The sequence below is a fragment of the Chamaea fasciata genome, unplaced genomic scaffold (assembly GCF_029207755.1).
Source record: "Chamaea fasciata isolate MVZ Bird 193981 ecotype frontalis unplaced genomic scaffold, bChaFas1.0.hap1 SCAF_3, whole genome shotgun sequence".
Lineage (NCBI taxonomy): Eukaryota > Metazoa > Chordata > Aves > Passeriformes > Sylviidae > Chamaea > Chamaea fasciata.
Window position 1 is genome coordinate 72881839 of NW_027094088.1, and position 20467 is coordinate 72902305.

At 35.3% G+C, this 20467-nt stretch overlaps 1 protein-coding gene across 1 annotated transcript in view; it reads left to right on the plus strand.

Moving 5' to 3' along the window:
* ASCC3 (activating signal cointegrator 1 complex subunit 3) overlaps positions 1-20467 on the plus strand; it is a 254485-nt gene that overhangs the window by 82097 nt on the left and 151921 nt on the right. Inside the window, exon 11 of the mRNA XM_066179496.1 lies at positions 13950-14114. Coding sequence (XP_066035593.1) covers positions 13950-14114 — 165 coding nt within the window. The remainder of the gene's footprint in view (positions 1-13949; positions 14115-20467) is intronic.

Genomic DNA, 20467 nt, shown 5'->3' on the forward strand with positions numbered 1-20467 from the left:
AATAAATGTAATGCTGATTGGGTAACCTTGGCATTGGGGTTGTGGGAGAGAGGGAAGAATTTAGTCTAGTAGAGTTTCAAAGACTTTTAATTCCGTTGTGTGCTGATACACAAAAATTATAGATCCAGTTTTATAGCTGTAATATGTTCAGTGAGCTCAATACCTTTGTGTCATGAAGCATGATTCTTGAGTTGGAGTCTTCACTTAATGTCCTTCAGAAACTGCATTGTGTATAAGGGTATTATAAGTAATGTAGCACATTACAGCAGTATTTTCTGCACTCCATTGTAAATGACGCAGCAAGTGATACTAATGAATCCAATAAGCTACTTCAGTATTTTTTTAATCTAGGTGGAAACTCAAAGTCTTTCAGACTTTAAAACTCTTTAGCTATCCTTGGTACTTCTTGCTCAATTCCTCCAAACTCGGGAGTGGCTCATCCTGATGATCAGCTAGTTCGCCAAGATTGTCAGGAGACCTACAGGATGCAAAGCAGATATAGAAAGGAAGCATGGGAAAGGGGGATGCAGAAACAGTTGATCTGGAAGGATTGTAGTTGTGCATGTTGAGCATGAAGAGACAGGATTAGGTAAGGAAAAAGACCAGAAGTGTACGTGAAGGGTAACAAGAAAGGTTTCTTTGGGTGTACAGCAAAAGAAAAATTGGAGAAAACCTCTCCTAAATGGAGCTGGGTACCTGATGACAAAAGTCATATAAAAGGCTGAGGTACTTAATGCTTTCATTGCTTTGGCCGTTAATTGTTAGGCCTGGCTTTCAGCAATCCCAAGCCCAGAGACAAATGGGAAAATCCAGAGAAGGAAAATTCAACGCTTGGTGGAATAAATTCAGGTATGGAAATGTGCAGACAAACTGAGCATGATACAAGTTAATGCAATCTAATGTTATTTTCTCCCAAGTCCTGAGGGACCTGGTCAAAGTTATCGTGAGGTCATTCTTGATTACCTTTGAAAAGTCGTGTTGGTCCTCTGTGAGGAAACAAAGGAATTTTGCAGATGGTACAAAACTGGGAGGAGTGGTTGACAGATCAGATGGTTGCCCAGTCATTCAGAGTGACTTTGAGAGACTGGAAAAATGGGCGAACAGAGATCTTGTGAAGTTCCAGAGTTCATGGCACGTCCTACACAGAAGTGTGGGAGTATTTTTATGAACCCATCCAGGCTAGGGGCTGGTCAGATGGAAAGCAGCTTCCCAGGAAAGATAATGGATATTCTGGTGGAAAACAAATTGAATGTGAGCCAGCAACATCCCCTTCAGTCTGGGCTGCATTTCCGAAGGGTATTGCCAGCAGCTCAAAGGAGGTGGCTGTTCCTCTCTGCTCAGCCCTGGTGAGACAAATCTGTGGTAATGGGTCCAATTCTGGGCTCCCCTTTATGAGAGGAACATACTAGGGCAATTCTGGCAAAAAGGCATGAAGGTTTTTGAGGGATAGAACATCTGACATGTGAGGAGAGGCAAAGCAAGTTGGGGTCATTCAATCTGGATATGGAAAAGCTCAGATAGGTGTGATCTGAGTACACTGTGTATTTGTGTGTAAAGAAGACTGAGCCAGACATCAGCAGTTCCCAGGGAGTACAAAAGAGTGGGCACACACTGCAATACAGGAAATTCTCTGTAAATGTGGGACTTGATTTTTTTTCCTGTGGGGTTTTTCAGATGTTGGAAGTTGGTCTAGACAAGCTGTGGAGTCTTCAAAGACTTTAAGTATCATCTGAGAGATGCTGCATACATGTCTGTATGCAGTGCTCAGCAGACTCCTCTAGGTTATGCTGACTTGAGCAGTGCATTGGATTGGATTGGATGAGTAGATCTCTAGAGGTGACTTCCAAACTTATCCTTGCTGTAATTCTGTGAAAATCAAAACTAGTCTATTTTGATGGAATTGCCTATCTGATATTTACTGCATATATCAGTAAAAGATGAGCAAGGAAGGTTTTAGATGCTATTTTGCCTGTTAGAATGTTTCTGTGTAATCATTAAAGATGACATTTTGTTAGAAAATGTTCAGATTTTCTTTTCTAGTGATGAAATGCTAATAAGCATTTTTCTTTTCATATTTTTATATGTAAAATTAAGACTAAAAATCCTTAAAATACAATCCTTAAAATTGTCTGAATGTTAAATTGTGAAGTACAATGAATCTCAGTAAGTAACAATAAAGAATGCCTCAATTTAAGTTCTTAAACTACTATCAGAAAATCTGAAATTGAAGTACTTTGTGGTATGAACTAACAGCTCATCTGCATATGATTAACTAATGAACTTATTAAAACACCAAATAAAATATTATAGATTTTGTCTCAGGCTTTTTTGTCACTGAAGATCTTCAGTAAAAGTTGGAGGAAAGTAATTTTCAGGAGTCTCTATTACCATTAATATTTTATCTATGAAGAATTTAGAAGAATGATTTACTTCTGTTTGGTTTAATGGTCTTTTATAACTGAAGAGATTCTGTGCAAAAGGTGTCTACACATCTTTAAAATTACTCAGTAACTGTTTTGCACTTCCAAATACTTTTTTAAGCACAGTAAATTTTACAGGATGAAAACGCAGTCTTTTATAGTTAATGCAAATGATGCATTAAGTTAGACCCTTTTCCCAGAGTACAATTTAAATGTACTCAGAAGTCCAATTATCTTTGATTTAGATGTAAAAATTGCAGAATAACAGCTGTGCCTGCTGAGTGACTATTCCTCTGCAAAAAGATAGCTCATTTGAGCAGACTTGAGGACAGGTTGCTCAGGGAGTGTTTGCCTCTTTTTGGATCTTTTTCAAATTTAACTGCTTCTGGTCAGTTGAAAATACAAGTAAATTACAAAATAGCATCAGGGGAATTGAGAGTTTATATCCCCTAAGTTGTCATTTTGTACATAACAGAATGTCTTAGGTTGTCTAGCGTTTATTGTGATTTATTTGTGGAGTACCCCAGACATTATACTTCAAATTAATGCTTACAAATATTGCAGATAACAATGCTAAATTTGACTGCATTTAGACTACAGCTTTTTCTATACTACATCAAAGAAAAATTTTAAGCGCCTCCAACACTGAAGAATCACTTTACATACAATAACTATAATAAAATGTAGTGTAATTTACAATAAAATCAGAATGTATGTGATATTAGTATAAAGTATTCTAATTATAACAAAACATTTTGGTATCATGAAGTGCCTAGTGGTTTATATTACAGCATGCAGTACTAGCAGGGTATTTATTAGTAGCATATTAAATTACTAATATAGAGTAGAATATATTATCTAGGCAATATATCATACATAGTTACTTAAGTTACTTATTATTGAAATTTGAAAGGTGTTTTTTGTTTACATTGTAAGCTGATCTTAAAACTATACAAAATAGTATGAGAATTATTCTGATTATTCCTACTGAGAAAACTAATATATATATTTCACTGTTGATAAATATTGATCTAATTTCATTTTACAGCACACTGATCATGGAGCTTTCCTAAACTTTCTGGTAAATCTCCTTCAGGGCTTACCTATCTTCATTGTTAGAAGATTTATTTTTTTTAAATGGAAACCTATTTTCAGCCTACATCCTAATCAAATTTTTTTACCACTTTCCTTACCTGAAGTCTGTCTTCCCCAGTCACCGCTATTTGCTTTCCAAAGTCTCTTGCAGTTGTAGTTATCTCTGTTCAGACATGTTTATTTAGCGTAAGCATCAGTTTATTTAAACTTTTTGTAAAGGTCATGCTTCATTTATGTTTAGTCATTCTCATTTTTCACTTCCGGACTCTCAGTTAGTTTGTGCTTCTTGAAATAAGTTGCCCAGAACATAATGCATTGCCCCGAGATCATATTGCTGCCGAGCAGAGTGCAAGGTTTATTTAGCATGTCCAAATAGCAGCATTTCTCCTTCAAGGTTTCAATTTTTGCATCAGTAGAGCATTTTTGGTTCATGTGCAGACTGATCTGCTCTTTCTCTTTTTGCTGTCCAGCTATTGCCTTGCCAGTTGTTTTACATCCTGCATTTGTTGGATGACTATTCCTAAGGGTCAGATGCATCTACTTTGGCTTTAGCCATGTAGGCAACTGGTCTAAACTGGTTGCATAAAGTCGTAGGGAGAACACAACAGAGAAAAGACTTCTAAGGCTGATTCATACTTAGATGGATGAATTGAACCAGCTAGAGGGAGCCTAGACATCTAATTTTGAGGGCAGTTCTCTAAATTAGCTGGTAAGATAGGTAAGATAAATCCTATCCTCAGTGTAGAATATTGAAATTATATTACTGACTCGTGCATTAATGCATCTGTTCTTTAACTTATTAAGACATTTTAAAATTCTTACTCCATCCTCCAATGTGTTTACAGCTCTGTCCAGCGTAATATGAATGTAATGTTTAGTGGATATAATCTGTAGTCTATTACTGGGATTACTCATGAAAATATGCAATGGTATTGAGGTGCATAGACTCCTGTGGAACTCTGGGATTTGATCCTGTCATTACAACAGCAAACTGTTGATATTTCCTCTTGGTGCTTGAAGAATCCTGCTGAAATCCAAAGGGCATGCTAGTTCTTAGCTAATGTAACCAGACAATATAAATCTGAAAATCTTGCTGTAGGTCTGTTAAAATTACCTTCAAGACTGGTTATCATTAATATTAGCAGACATAATTTTCTCTGGAGTGTAAACTTGAAAGGAAAATTTCATGAAATCTCGTTTGCATGCAAGCAAATGAATTGGTGTTTGAGTTGTCATTTGGTAAACAGGTGTCACAAAATTGACTTCTTATGCAGTATCTGTTTAATATCAGCATCTCAGCTGAACCAAGGCCTTTTTCTTTTCATCTTACACTTAGTATGCCTCCATATCAGTGATTTGCATTGATTCTTGAAAAAACCTGATTGGAGACAAGGAAACCGAACTTGCTCCCTCTTACATACAAATCTGTGATAGAAAATAAAACTGTTGAGTAAAGGTGTGTGAAAAAGGATATTTGAAACAAAATGTCACTGTTGCCCTTTGGTCCTTTTTCCCATAATGTTGGGTTAATCCACATCTTGGGGTAAGGCTTGACAGGAGCAGAACGGGGGGAAAAATCTAGATAATCTTAAAATACGAATAAATAAATCAAAGGTTATCATTATGTCAACAAAAGTTATTCTGAACCTTTTAATATTTACAGTTTATGAGATACAGAGGACCCCTGTGATGAATCTTAAAAGCATACCAGTATAAAAAAATTGAAAAAGCTGGGAGCTGAGGTAGTCTTTTATCTTTGTCTCCTGAAGCTGTGCAACCAGAGCCTAAAGTTTCCTTGTAGAACAGAGGAGTAACAACTTTGAAACCCTCTTCCTTGCAGCTATGAAAGAAAAAAAAGAAAAAGGAAAAAAACTCCTTACAAGCCCACAATTATCAAACAAAACCACCAAGCAAGCAACAATATTGGATTTCTCAGAAACTTCAATTTTCAAAAAATCTCCTTGTTCTTACTTTTTCCTTGTAAATACTTAAACTAACAATCTTACCCCAAGTATTGCTATAATGATATATCAAAACATACACAAATGTATTCTATAGTCATGTTTTGTTGTTTTTCTGTTGTGTCTCTATTAGATATGAAAAAAGGGCTAGGGGAGAAGGAAATGCAAAATAGCACTGGGAAGATTTGAAAACAAGCAGGCTGGATGCAGTGTCTCAAGAGACAGGCACTTGCTCTAAGTTGTCAGATTTGATTAAGGGAGCTTTTGGCATCAATCAGACCTGACAGTAGTATATCAGAGGTTAGTAAAACTGTAATTGGTGAACTGATTAACAGCAAACAGGAAAAGAGGGTAATGTTTTGGATCAAGCTCCTTTAAAACACTTAGATCATTATTTAAACCTGAAGTCTGAGTAGCTAATTATATATCTTACAATATCAGAAATGTATTTCACAGAATCATGCAAGCTGTTCTTCCTTGCTATGATTTTTAAAATAAGGTTTGTTCTGACTTTAAACAGACTGTTTTGTCATGGGAAAAAAGAATACAGAGAGCAGGTGCTCATATCCTATTATTCAATATAACTATTGTGATTATAATACACATTGTTTTCTGTGGTTTCATCTCAGATTAATGTAACTAGTCCACATGAAAACTACTCCATATTCTTTTAGTATGATTATAAAGAACTTAAGGACTTTCACATTAGCAACAAAGGGAAATTACTAGTTGTACTGTCTTATCCAGTTTATTTTTACTGTGTCAGAGCCTGCTGTATTGAGGTCTTAAAGTAGTACTGGAACTTCTAAATGAATTTTGTCGTATCTGTGACATCCAGGATTGTGCTGAGAGCATAAAATTTTAAATCTTCACACACAGCCTTAAATCTGTAAGTCATAATTATGAAACTGAGTATGCAACAAATAAAGTAATATTGAAAAGAATCAATTCAACAGAATGTGTCATAAGTATCTCAGCTCTGCTAAGTCAATGTGCTGATACATTGTCAATCACTTTTCATTAGGTGGAATAGCTAGGTTCTGTAAAGGAACTAAACCATGGTGCATTCCTGGACTCATTATAAAATAAAATAAGCTGAACAGAGTTATGTTGCTTCAGTTAAAAAGTCACTGGATATTTTAAGTTCCAAGAGACAGCTGTTACAATCCCTTGTTGATTTCTGCTGTTGATTGACAATTGCTGTTAACTTTGGTGACTTACTAATTGCTTCTAATAAATGTCAATACATCAATATAATGCACCTCTTTTGTAAGTCTTCCTAGCATGATAAATTCAGTCTTTTATGTTAATACTTCTTGTAAGTGTAGTCTTATTATTAAATGTTTCTAAGATGCATATATGTATATATGTGTGTATGTATGTGTGTCTATATATGGTCTTGTATTGACATTACTTAAAACCACAAATACATGTTCAGATTTGTTAGAACATCATCTGTTCAACTACATGGGCATACTCCTCATCTGCGTATCTTTGTATGGTAAGGAATCTGCTTTACTAGAAACCTAATTCTGTTTTAACTGTGTTAAACACAGCATCAGATGGTTGTTTCTGATCTATGAAGAGCAAAATACTTGCATTCATTATTTATTATGTCCTACCTTGGATTCTCGTTTTGAATTGCTGCCCTCTGCTTTACTTTCTGTATGTTTATTCCACTCCCTGCCTGAGCTCCAGCTCACATGAGGTTTTTTTAAATGCTTGAATAAATCACAGAGTAAGAGTGCCATAAAAAGAGGAATAAAACCAGCATTATGAAAATGACTTGCAGGTTGCTGCTCATGTAACATGTTTTGATGGAGTTTTACATCAAAGAGTGCTAAACTGGCAATGTGTCCCTCGTAGGGTGTGATATCAGCTATCTAATATTAAAAATTGTGAGAAGCTCCAAAGTAACACTTATTAGAAGGGAAATATTTTCAAATCATATGAAGCCCCAGCATAGCAGCTCTGCCTACAGAATTGCAGAATATGCTGCATTCCAATGAGTGTCTGCTCTGGGTGGATGTGTGTAGCTGTGTGCAGTTCTGTGTGTCTCCATTTTTGCAAAAGTTAAGATCTTGCAGTGAGTTTCCTGCCAGAACAAGCCACCAAGATAAATAGTTACAGCATGAATTGAGTAAACTGTGTAGGTTGTCTGTGCCCCCTTGCCAAAAAGCTGTCAGAAGATGAGGAGCACTGGCTGTGACTGAGCAAAGCTTCCTCTAGGATGAGATATGGGGAAGTTGTAGATGTGTGTAAAGGAGCAGGAGTGTAGAGAAGACCAGTAGCAAGGTGAAAACAATAAAGACAAGGAAGTTCTACTAATAGAAATCGACAGAAGTCGATCTTTGAGAAAGTGTCATTGAATTGTAACGATAAAGCAGCAGTGGCTAGAGCAGAATTCTTTACTGCTATCCATTCATGGCAAGTCACTGTTGTGGAGACAAATTTACTACAGAACATAGAAAGGGGCTGGTTCATAGCCTTCCAAGGCTATTAGACCCTTAGGGCTTGTATTTCATACATATGCTCTGTTTTTTCTTAAACTGTGTATTCTAATGAATGGGACCTTAAAATTGTTTCTTCTCCAGCATTGAGACACTTCAGAAAACACTTCTGTTTGAAAGTTTACCGAATTCCCCTATTTCGAATGATGCTTGATTTTGTCGCATTTAATTTTAGTAAGAGAATTCTTTCTAATCTGCAAATGATAAAATTCTTCACATTTGTATCCAATCATGGTTTTATGTTGTTAAAAAGCAAATTCCTGAAATAACTAATTTGTATTTTCCAGTGCATTATAAATATTTCAGTTGATTCCAGGTTATATTTTAGCTGTTTCTGTCTCTTTGTGTCCCCTTAGTTTTGGCTGTCATATCTTCAATGGGACTTTTTTGTGCTAATAACAAAGTGAGTAAGTCCAGCATCATTGGTCACTGAGCAGGAGGAGCACAGGAGGGAGTCTTTAGAGAATAGTGCTCACATAGCCACAGGCATCAGAGTGGTTTTTTGTATAATAAGATTCAGTTTTCTTTTTTCTTTCCTAAGGATACTGTTATATTGAGAGTTACTTTATAGAAAGTGGGAAAGGTACAAAGAAATGTTAATGCAAAATGAAAAAGAAGTGGCTGTTAAGAGGATAAAGCAAATAAAGGATGAAATTACAGTAGAAACATGTATTTCTTGCAGATTTAATCAATGCTTTGAGAAGTAATATCGTGAACTTCACAGCGAAATATAAAATAAATTGAATATTTGCTGTTTATTTGTCATAATTCTGATGGTTTCAAAGAGGAAGAAGTGCTTCTGTATAGGTGTGTTAAATATGAAAATATGGGCTGCAGGTGTGAGATGACATATGGTTACGACATGTTTTTGGATCTTGATCCAGCTTTGGGAAGATAATTTCTTTTTGGAAACTTCCCATAACATACGACCTTTATTATTGTCATCATTTGACATCCACAATATTTTCCTGATGCAAAGGCCTCTGGATTTGTTCATTATAATCTTGAGTTTATTCTACAGTTTCTTTCTAGGAAGAATGATAGATTCTAATGCTCAGTATGTATGAATTCAAACTTATATGTCGAATGTTTGAAAGTTTGTATGTGTGTACCATTTTAGTCTGTTTTCACTATTTTGATATTATAAAGGAGCCCATATTTGGGCTCATATTACATATTGCCCATATTACATCTTGTGCAGAGTAAAGGCACTAGACTGCTGCTGCTCTGTTGTCAGTATGGCAGCATGCAGGCTTATTTTTGGAATGGTGGTGATACTCAGAATACCCAGTCTCAGTACCAAGTACTTTTCTACTTTTTATGTTACAGAAATCTGTGTAACCATGTATTAAAATACAACATCCTCAAGCACAGGGCATGGGGCTTTTTCCTGTCATCCTAGTTGATGTTTAAGCTGAGATCAGAGTCAACCAGTACTTTAGACGTGTTCTGATGATATCTGGCACATAGGAAGAGTGATCCAGGTGTATTCTGATTATTTTATTGCAATTATAGTAGTCAGGAAGTTGGGGGTGAGGTAGGGTGTGTGTCTCAGTTTTGATTTATTGTTGTGTTTATGAAAGGGACAACAGGTCAGATGAGTGACAGACGAAGGCTGAAGTGGCTAAAGACAAAAACTGTTCTCAAAAATGGTCTTGAACTTAAAAGTAGTGAATTTTGTAGTATGGCATGTTGTAACTAAGTTTTTATGTAGTTTGTTCTGAAATATTTTCATACGTGGTTTAGACCTGTGGGAGTGTAAATTTGAGGTGATTACCCTTGTTTTTCTAGGCTCAGAATGGGTCTCCTAATTATTCAAGCAGAAAACAGGCACTAGTCATGGGCAAAATGTGTTTGGGAGAACTTAAAAGTAGCAAAGAAATTCAAAGAATTGAGAGTAAGCTATTGAAAATGTAAACCTTCAAGGCTGTGCCAACTCCTGGAAAAGAGTGTTGGCCCTGTAGAAATGATTGGAAGATCGTTTGATTTTAGTAAGACAATAAGCCTTTTCAGATTCAGAAAACCCCCAAACAATGACAAACCCCAGAATTTTCAACATGTTGATCTTCTGAAATTGTAGTGAAAATGTAACTTCCTTTTACCATGAAATCTGGCTTCAAAGGGGACTGAAGAGAACCTGACAAAAATAATTAGCAAATCATGCAATTACAGAAAAATGCATTTTAATTGTCTCTTGAAATTTTGTAAATTGATGTTGAAGTTATCACCTAGTGTTGTCCCTTTTGACATAATTTTTGAAAGTGAAATAATGAAATTTTTTTTTAGTTCTTACCTGAAAATTATGTAAAACCATCTAGGGATATGTTAAATAACCTTGAAGCTAAATGACATAATTTTGAGTTCGGATTATGTCTTTTAAATAGGTAACTCTTTTGGTGTAACAGTGAATTTGAGTGACAATCCTCACTTTAGACAAAAGACTTTATGAAAAGCCCATGTTTCCCTAACAGAAAAAGTCTGTGCAGAATAACAAATGATAATCAAAAAAAACTGGGAAAAGAGAAGTCTGCATGTATGGAGAAACTTTACTTGGCAGTAAAATATTGACAGTTAACCCATTTCTATTCAGCCATATCCTAATACAAAAACCAGATTGAAATATCTTGCATGAGTTGCAGTTCATTAAACAAATGTGACACTTTATTTTCTAGCGATTTCAATACTGAAAGAGGTGAAGTGGTGAAATAGCAATATAAATGAACACACTTCTCAGTGTGCTGAGAACTCACATCCCTGTAATAGAAGAAAATATTAAAAAGATCTTTTAATATTTGGTTTCTGTGTCCTTCTCATGCCCCCTAAGAAATAGCAGAATCCTTTTCCTGAATCTGAGCTTTGATTTTAAAACTTAAAGGATAAAATATATTGTCTCTGAAAATTAATTATAAGAAGAAATGCCACTACTGCATTTAAAACTAATAATGCGATGACTCATAATGCTGTTTGGTTTATTATTTTAATTGCAAAAAATAATCTTTGTTAGTCTTTGCTGATAGCAATTTCTTTTAGCTGATGTTTTTAAAAACCATTTTATATATTTGAATTCCATTTATAATTTGCAGCTACAAAGCTGATCTGTTTGGGTGGGATTTTTGAGAATTTTTTTTCCCCAGCTGTAATTTCTGTCTGAAAAATAAATGTAATATTCTCTAGCGAAACATTATCTGGAGATCTCTTTTCTTACTTAATATACTGTCTCATTTAGTATAGCTTTTAATTCAGGTCATTGCTTTGCATGTATTTCTATTTTAAAACAAAATCAAAGTAAAGCACTATTATAAGGGATATTTAGTCATCACTCAGAAACAGAAGAATTAATGATACAATTTTAAATATATATCCTGATAACATGACTGACATTAAAAAAAAAGCTGTGATCTGAATGTTGTCAATTTAGATTTAGCAAATTAGCTAAGTAGCTTGCATTTGTAGTATTTCACACCTTAAAGCCTTAATATGCATTGCTAAATATATTCCCTCACTGTTTGCTAATTAATGTTCTGTGGAAGTACAGCTGCTAATATTTTGTGGTTGATATGGCTCATTTTAAAGTGCTAACAGCTGCATCTGTAGCAGTGTTACATTTCAGTTCCTAAATTATGGACATACATTTTTACACCTACTATTTTGTACAAGCATTTGTAAAATCTGTATTTGCTAAAAAAATACACCCAGTAATATTTAAACAAACCATGAAAATACCCCCTGGATACCACCAGTCTCTGAGATAATAGTGGCTCAGTGAGTCTTTCATGTGTAAAGTTTTAAATGTTGCAGGAAATGAATGTCTTTTTTCTGTACTATCACAAAGTGTCTTCAGTAGTAGTTCTTGGTAATTAGTAAAAACTGATATATTCTGATGGTAAAATAATTGGACTGGAACAATATTGTGTAACAGTGCAGGGAAAAAATATTTTTCTGAAAATTAATAAATACTATCAGAATATATCTCATGGAGAAGACCAAGAGGATAAAAAGAATTCATAAATGCATTTTGTAAGAAACATTTTTTTCATATTTTGAAAAACATTAGCATAAGCAATCCAGGACGGTCCTGGAGTGCACTGATGAGAACTTCTTCCTCTGTAGATAGGACTTGGAGGAGAGGTGCTTCGCTGTATCTCATAAACGAGAAGGAACTTGTTTGATTTGTCAAGATTGAAGACAGACTTGATCATAGCAACAATTAGATGTTGGAGTTCAGCATCCTGAGGAGGAGCAGATCAGAAAGGAAACTCACAACCCTGGAGAGCAGAGTTTGGCCACTTCAGAGATCTGCTTGGAAAAGTGCCATGTGATAAGGCCCAGGAAGGAAGAGAGAGTTCAAGAAACCAAGAAAGCTGGTTAATATTCTTTCAAGTTCAAGAGTGGTCCATCCCAGTGAATAGGAACTTGGGCAGAAATGAATGAATAGCATAAATGAACAAGTTGCTCCAGGTCATACACAAAAAAAAGGAAGCATGCATACAGAGTGAGGGAGCAAGGATATCCAGTCTGGGAGGAATACAGGGACATTGTCTGACCATCCAGGATTGAAGTTAGGAAAGCTGAAGTCCAGACAGAATTGAATCTGCTTATGGATATCAAAGTAAACAGGAAAGACAACAAAAGGAAGACTAAGGACAATCTGGGCCCATTGCTGAATGAGGCAGGGGGCCTGTGAATGGCACAGGACACAGACGAGGCTGAGGTAATGAATGCAGCCTTTGCCTCAGTCTTCACTAGCAAGGCTGGCCTTGAGGAATCCAGAGTTCCAGCAGCTGGGGGAAAGTGTGGAGCAATTAAGGTGTACCCTTGGTGGAAGAAGATCAAGTCTTAAGAGAACAGGGGACACGTATGATCGTAGTCTGATTGATTTGCAACAACAGGTGCTGAGGAAGCTGGCTCCTGTCATTGCAGTGTCACTCTTGATAATTTTTGGTCAGCTGTTATAACTGGGAGAAGTGACCAAAGACTGGAGAAAGGCAAATGTCACTCCTATTTTCAACCAGGGCAAGAAGTAGGACCCATGTCTGGCCAGCCTCATATGGGAAGGTGATGGAACAGCTAATCTTAAAACAGTTTTCATATAAATAAAAGACAAGAAAATCCCATCATGAGTAGTGTTCTTGGCTTTGCCAAGGGGAAGTCTCATGCTTGGCCAGCTTGATAAATTTCTAGCAAGAAATGGCTGGCCAAGTAGATGTGGGAAAAGCAGTGGATATTGTCTACCTAGATTTCGGTAAAACCTTTGATAGTTTATCCTCATAAAGAAGCTTGTTGATGTATGGGTTGCTGAGCAGACAGTGAGGAGAGGCTGATGCACCAGAGGATTGTGCTGTCATATAAGGGGACCTTGACAGGCTGGAGAGTTGGCCTGACAAATCTACATGAAACAATGAAGTTTGGAAGTGACATATCCAGGACTGGTGGAAGTTGTTCAATCTGTTTTACCAATGCAAGGATCAAGATATCAAAATTTACAACTTGAAAGAGAAAGGGAGAAAGCATTTCATGGGGAACTGGAAACTATCAAGCTTAGGTGTGAGGAGAGAGTCATAGTTTTTTACTGTGCTGTGAAGAAGGTTAGAAATATTTTATCACAGATGATTTTAGTGAAACACAACCATTAAGTGATTATATAGGTAGTACCATTAAGTGATTATATAAGTAGTTTGTTCTGGATAGCTGGTTCAATGTTTTCATACAGAAAATGTATACAAATGAAGCACAGTAGCTTGAAGTCATTAGTTGACATTTCCATGTGGTTTTCCATACGGAATCCTACTAATGGCCATCCAACACATGTAGATGCACTAAACTGTCTGCCTCATATATAAAGTAGGTAAAACTTAGGATAACTTTAAGTTCTACATTGCATTTACTTTGCTGTATGTTAAATTACTATATTTTTATAAATTTATACATGCTTAATATTTCTTCTTTTTTTTCTGCTCTAATAGATGCTTGTGACGACTCCGGAGAAATGGGATGTAGTGACAAGGAAAAGTGTTGGTGATGTAGCCCTCTCTCAGCTGGTAAAACTCTTGATCCTTGATGAAGTTCACCTACTACATGAAGACAGAGGACCAGTACTCGAAAGTATAGTAGCACGTACTTTGCGACAGGTAAGAGAGAAAAAAATCTTCAAAATAATTTTGTTTCGGTCAAGAATAGATAGATATCACTGTAAAGGGTAACTGCTTAGACAATTAAATAGCAATGCTTAGGCAGTTTACAATTTATTTTACAACTGTTCTGTTTTAAAGCTGTGTATTAAGAATGCAGAAATTGTTTTGTCTTCTACCTTCCTTTCTGTATTGTATCAACTATCAGATCCCTAAATGCATTGTTTATTACAGTGCTGTTTCCTTACATATCATTTATTTGCCTAATTTATTCTACTGTAAAAGTAACAGGAAAATTAAATATTTTTAAGCAAATAATAATCAGGCTAAAGTTTTAACACAAGCAAAATTGAAATTATTTTCTTACCCGGAATGCTCATTTTATGTTAGCAGCTTTCCTAAGAGAATTTCTTTTGTGTTTTAATTAAGAATAGTGTCTTAAATCTAGGTAAAACTTTCAGCACTTCTGTGCTGAAAATTCTACATAATTTTTAGTCTACCGTAAAGGGTCCTTTTGTTTTTCCTCATGATTTACTGACATTTTCTACATATCAAGATTTGAAATGGAAAAAAGTAGAAAAGGAATTTTTTCCTTGAATCTTGTACAAAAGAAGAATTCAGAGTTAGGCAATAAATAAGATTGGTCTCAATGGTAAGATGTGCTTTTACAAGTAAACTAAAACATGGAATTTGGGGCTGGATAAAAAGGAAGGATTTAAGATAAATAAAAAATGGGAAGAGGGAGGATAGAGTGCATTTTTTCTTTCCTTTTTTTTTTTTTTTGGTCATGAAGAGCAAAACTCTATCTATACAGGTAACCTCTAACAAATTAAAATGAAACAGTTATTTTTATGGCTGTATTTGTAGCATGTTAAATGCTTGAAGCCTTTTAGCTTTCAAGATGCTTTTTTTTCCTTGGTAAGACTACACTAACCTTGTTAAGGCTTTTTGAATCATCTGGTTCCAACTCCGCTAAGAAAACAATGAAATGGATGTCTGCCCTAACCCAGGACAAAAAGTGTGAAGTTCCTGTATAAAGAAAAATATAAGTAACAATTCTTTAGAAGAAGCTACCTTTAGACTACTTCAAAGGTACTAAATTTGAGCTGTTTGGTGATGTATTTTCTTTCTTAAATGGTTTTGATAACCTTGATTTCCTTAGGTGTCTTTATAGTAAAGCATCTCAGGTTTTAGCAGTGACCATGATAATCATTTTCTTCATGTCAGATTGCAAGACTTACTAATTTCTTACTATGAAATTTTGTAAGGTAGGCTCCATCTGTCCAAAATAGATGGTGAGAGCCATTTTATCTGTTCTACATTACTGAGCTTGACATTCCATTTCTGATTCACAAATCTCCCATAGATCCTTCCCTTTTGTGTCTAGCATGCCTGTGCAGGTAACTTAAGGAATATAAAATCTGAGGCAATTATGCCTTGGGTACTGAATCCTGTCTTTAGTGCGTGTATTGTAATATAGCAGTATCTTGCTTCAGCACTCATTTTAAAAATAGCTCTTTTAAAATAGGGTGTTTTAATCTAGGATTTCAAGGCTTGTTTTACCTGCCGAGGTGGAATTTAATTCATCTGGAGCTGAAGCTACCCAGTTGCAACCCTTCCTTAAGTGAAACTGTCGGGAAATAAAATACACAAATCTTGAAACTGACCATCTCACTACCTTATTTATTCTAATTTGATGAGATAGACAGTAATGGAGACCCATATGTATCTTTACAAGTACGTAGCTTAAGAGAGGGAAAATTTACAGTATAAAGGTACACTAAAAAAACCCACAGTTAAAAAGAAAGCAGAAGTGCTTGTAGAATTTCTTAGAATTGTGCTGTAGAAAACAATTGCTGACAAAAATATTTCAGATTGCAAGCCTCCCAGAGAGCCCAGGGACAAAGAAACAGGAGATGTTTTGTACAATTGTTTTGAGTTTCTTTAATATGAAAACAAATAATAAGAGGATTACTTTCTAAAATTACACTGAAATGTTATACTTCAGCATCTGAGCTTGCAGGCATAGTTCTTTGAAGTTTGCAGTATACATCCACAACTCTGAAGTTACTGGAACTTTTATGCAGTCAATAAAAAAAGACAACATAATGTTTCTGATTTCAGGAGAATATCCCTGGAGTTTAGTGAAAAAACTGTTATAGATGCTCAAAGTGTAAAAAAAATCACATCTAATGTTTTAATATTACTTTGTGGGGAAAAAAAAAAAAAAAAGTTGTATTTCCTTGGCTTTGTTCCTTACCTGTAATTCCATTTTATGTATTTTGATACAAATTCATAAATGTTCCTGGAGCACGAAAAAAACCCAGGATATTCAGCCCATCCCTGGGGAATGTCCTTCTGTCTTCAATGATTTCAATCTCCTCTCCAGCCTTTCTGAAAGTAGCTACAGAACTTACTTGTCATTGATATATATGGAAGTATCATACTTGTTCAGTATTCATGCACACTGGAAGTAAGAATAATTATTTGCTTCTTGAAAAACAAACAAATGAAAAAAAGGCACCAAAGGACAGTATTAATCTGAAATATTCTTATGTCAGTTACAGCACTGCAGTAATTGCTGAAATCAATTACCTGATTTGTATACTGGTTTAAGACATCCAAAATATTGACTGTTTTTTCTTAATTTGTAGTAGAGGGACAAGTAATTCAAACAAAAATCTATTGCAGAGTAGTGGTCTCTAGATCAGACTGGAGGCTGTAGTAACTGACACCTATTGTGGTAGATATCATTAACGTTTTCCCACTTTTTGTACTGTCACTTTTGGCTCCTGAAGGGGACAGTGCATTCAAGTAGTTTGATTTTTGATCTGATCAGGAACAGTCATTTCTTGTATCACTTCTAGAACAGAACTATGATAAATTCCTTTGAATATTACTTCAGCCTTTTCTGTAAATCACTAATAGTGACTCCAGTAATGCATGTACCTGTAGTTCCATCTGGATCACACTTCCCTAGCTTGTATGTGAGACAATGTGATGATTCCTGTGCAGGTCAGGATGTACAGTGTAGGGCCTTTTACATTTTGCAGGGTTTGTCTGTCTTAGAGAAAAAGCATCTCTCTTGTTTCGTTGGAGGTATGAGGGGTGTTTTTTTAGATGGTGTACAACAGAGAAAAAAGACAGTGGATTGGGTTGGGGTCTTTTTGTCTTTTTAAGAATTAGTATTCAACTAGATGCTTGGGCCTACAACTGTGCCAGAAAAAAATGTTTTGAGATCCGAGATATGAGGTAAAAATGCAGCTATCCAAATGCATTATTAAAGCGGGACTATCCTGATGCATTAGCAGGTCTGTCCTAATTTGTACCTCAAAATACTTGAATGATTGATGTACTTTCCCCCAGATGAACACTGAGTCATACCACTTACTGTAAGACTTTAACACGCTCATTTTAACTCATGGCATTTTTTAGAATTAGGTTTTATTTAAACCTGGAAGGAGCATATATATTGGAATTGCTGACAGTTTTACTCATAGCAGAATGAAGGGCATATTTGTGCATGTTTGCACTTTTCAAATTTTAGAGAATGTTTTTGCAAGTGACTTAAATTGACTTTGCTAAACATTTTGGTGGGAAGATTGCTCTGAGCTCTGTTATATACTGTAGGTATAACATCAAACAACTTATTTGAATCCAATTTATAGCTTTGATGTTTAAAGTTTTAGTCCAGAGCATAATGCAGATGTAAAACTGAAATGCTTAAACTTTTTAATCAAACTTTACACACTACTGTAATATACTAAGGTTATTAGCTTGAAAGAAAAAAATTGACAATTTTTATAGGCCACTGAAGTATTTTGTTATAATTATTCAGAGATTTTGATGGTTTCCTTGTTGCTTATGGGTATTTTTTCACAAAAAAGCATACTGAATACTATACTTGAGTTGTACACAAGTTTTGATACCTACTCTCAATATGTCAATGGTAAAATAAATAAAAGAAGATCCAAATTTAAAGCTTTCTCAGATTTTGGGATATCGAAGCTGCCATCTTAGACATACAAATATCATTCTTAGCACTGTCTTGTTCTTCAAGTTTAAGTTTCAGTTGCTTTATGTTTTTGTATTATATCAACAAAGTTACTATTACTAAAGGTGGGATAACACATCAGTACAAGGAATACAGGAGATTCCTGAAACACATGGATGAGAAATGCCTCCTCCAGGCAGTAGGGGACTCAGCAAGGAGAGGTGCTGTGCTGTACCTTTTACTCATCAAAAAAGGAGGGGCTTGTTGGGGAAGTGAAGATCAAAGGCAGCTTTGACTGCAGTGACCACGGGATGTTGGAGTTCTTCTTCCCCTGGAAATTCTCACGTTTCCTTTCTGACCTTTCTTTTCTCATGCTACCTAATTTAAGGAGCTTTTCCTTTCAGCTGTAATGTCGTTTTCTTTGCTCTTTCTTTGCATTTTAAATATCTGTAGTGCCTTATTATTTCCTCTACCTATTTTTTTTCTGCCCCTTTCATTCCCTCTTTTACCCCTAACTAAAGATCACTGACAGACAAGTTCAGTTGTTTCTCGCCCAAAGCCAAATGTCTGATTGTTATCTAATCAGGAATTTTTATATGCTTTGGATCCCACTCTTGATTTTTGATAATTTGATCAGTTAAAAAAAAAAGTCAAGATGATAGCTAATGACATAAAACCAGCAGATTAGATCTGTATGTCTTGTGTCAAATGATAGCCCACTGTGCTTCCTATATGGGTCTTCTGGGACTAGAATGACAGTGGCATTTCATTTGGTTCTTCAGTTCTCCTCTTGAGTGACTTCTATTAGTCTTCTGTCTCTTTGATGTTCCTTATATAAACTAATCAAGTTACTCAGCATCTTTTATTAAAGGATAAACCAAACAAGGTGACTGAAGCCTCCTGCAATAATTTTTCCATTTCAAACAATAGTGTTGTGGGGCTTTTTTTCACTGGACTTCCCTATATTCACAATTGTATTTGTAAAACGTGTCAGCAAAACTGGATATAGATAGAACTTTTGTGTTAGTTTGGTTCTGGCAGATACAGAGGTATTCTCTTTAATTATGCACTTCTATCCCTTTTATACCTTTAAGAACTGCATGTACTTAATTTGCTAACACATCTTCTTCGGGGCTTGCATGCAGGTACCTGTTTGTTAAATCCTCTAAAAAGCCTCTTTATAGTTGCTGGAGGATTAACTCATTGCTATAAGAATGTTTCCTGAGAATAGTGTCTCATTTTGCAGCTGTGGCTTGTTATAGTAAGAGCTAAATGAAAAGAAATTTAGTTTGAGTGCGGCTATCAGCCTAGATTTATCTGTGTGGCTGACACACACATAAGTTATATTAATTCTGCCAGTCACCTGCCGTTCTTGTCACCATTTGTTTTGTACTGCATATCATCAATAAAATTATTGAATAGAGTTGGGCTTAGAAAGCAATTAGAGGAATCCCTTTTTAATGGCTGCTTTTCAATTATATAGTCTTTTAAAGTCTGTCAGTTCATCAGCTTGTGATAAATTTAATACTTTTTTTTTGCTACTCTGGGTTGTTATTTTTAGGCAGTATGTTGTGCAGCCATATGTCTAATGAGTCTTACATGAGTCTAAGTCTATCTTGTTATCTTTTGCACAACCTTGTAGTTGTGTAAAAATTATTTTTTTAGAACTACTTTTTTAAAATGAAACCTAATCTCCATTGTTTAGAAAGTATTATGTATCAGACATTTGAATTAATCTTCAGAGGCTTTTCTCTTACTGTGCATGGAAGGGATGTCAGGAAGTCATTCTGGATCTCATTTTTTATTATTTGATAGGTGACTGTTTTTCCATTTTAGTGATACAACTCTAGAGTTTAAAATGTAATAGTGATTGTCATACATTTTGTGGTCTTTCATATTATGATAAAGCAGTGAAACTAATTTGTAGAAAGGTTCAGAGGTATTTTTGTTTCTTAGTTTGGGAACAAAACAGTAAGCATAGCATGAAAAGGCATTCTGTCAGTCAGGAAAAATTGACACTGTGCCAGGTATAGAAATCTCTTAACAGATATATGCAAAATGTCATTTCTTAAGACAAAGTAATGCATACCTAATATTTAGCTAAGGGAGAATAATATGGCTTCTAATAGTGCTTTCTGTGTGGTTACATTTTTTCAGTACCTCTAGATTTTTAAATACATTCTAAATGGAGGACTGAGATCACAGTATTTTCAGGGTTCATTGGATGCAGAGTAAAACTAATAAAATTACTTAACTAGATGGTTGCCTAGTAACAAATGCATTCTGTGCAGAGTGAGTTGTAGATAACGTCCTATATAGAATCTTCAAAACTGTATTAGTAATTGCATTTTTACTATGT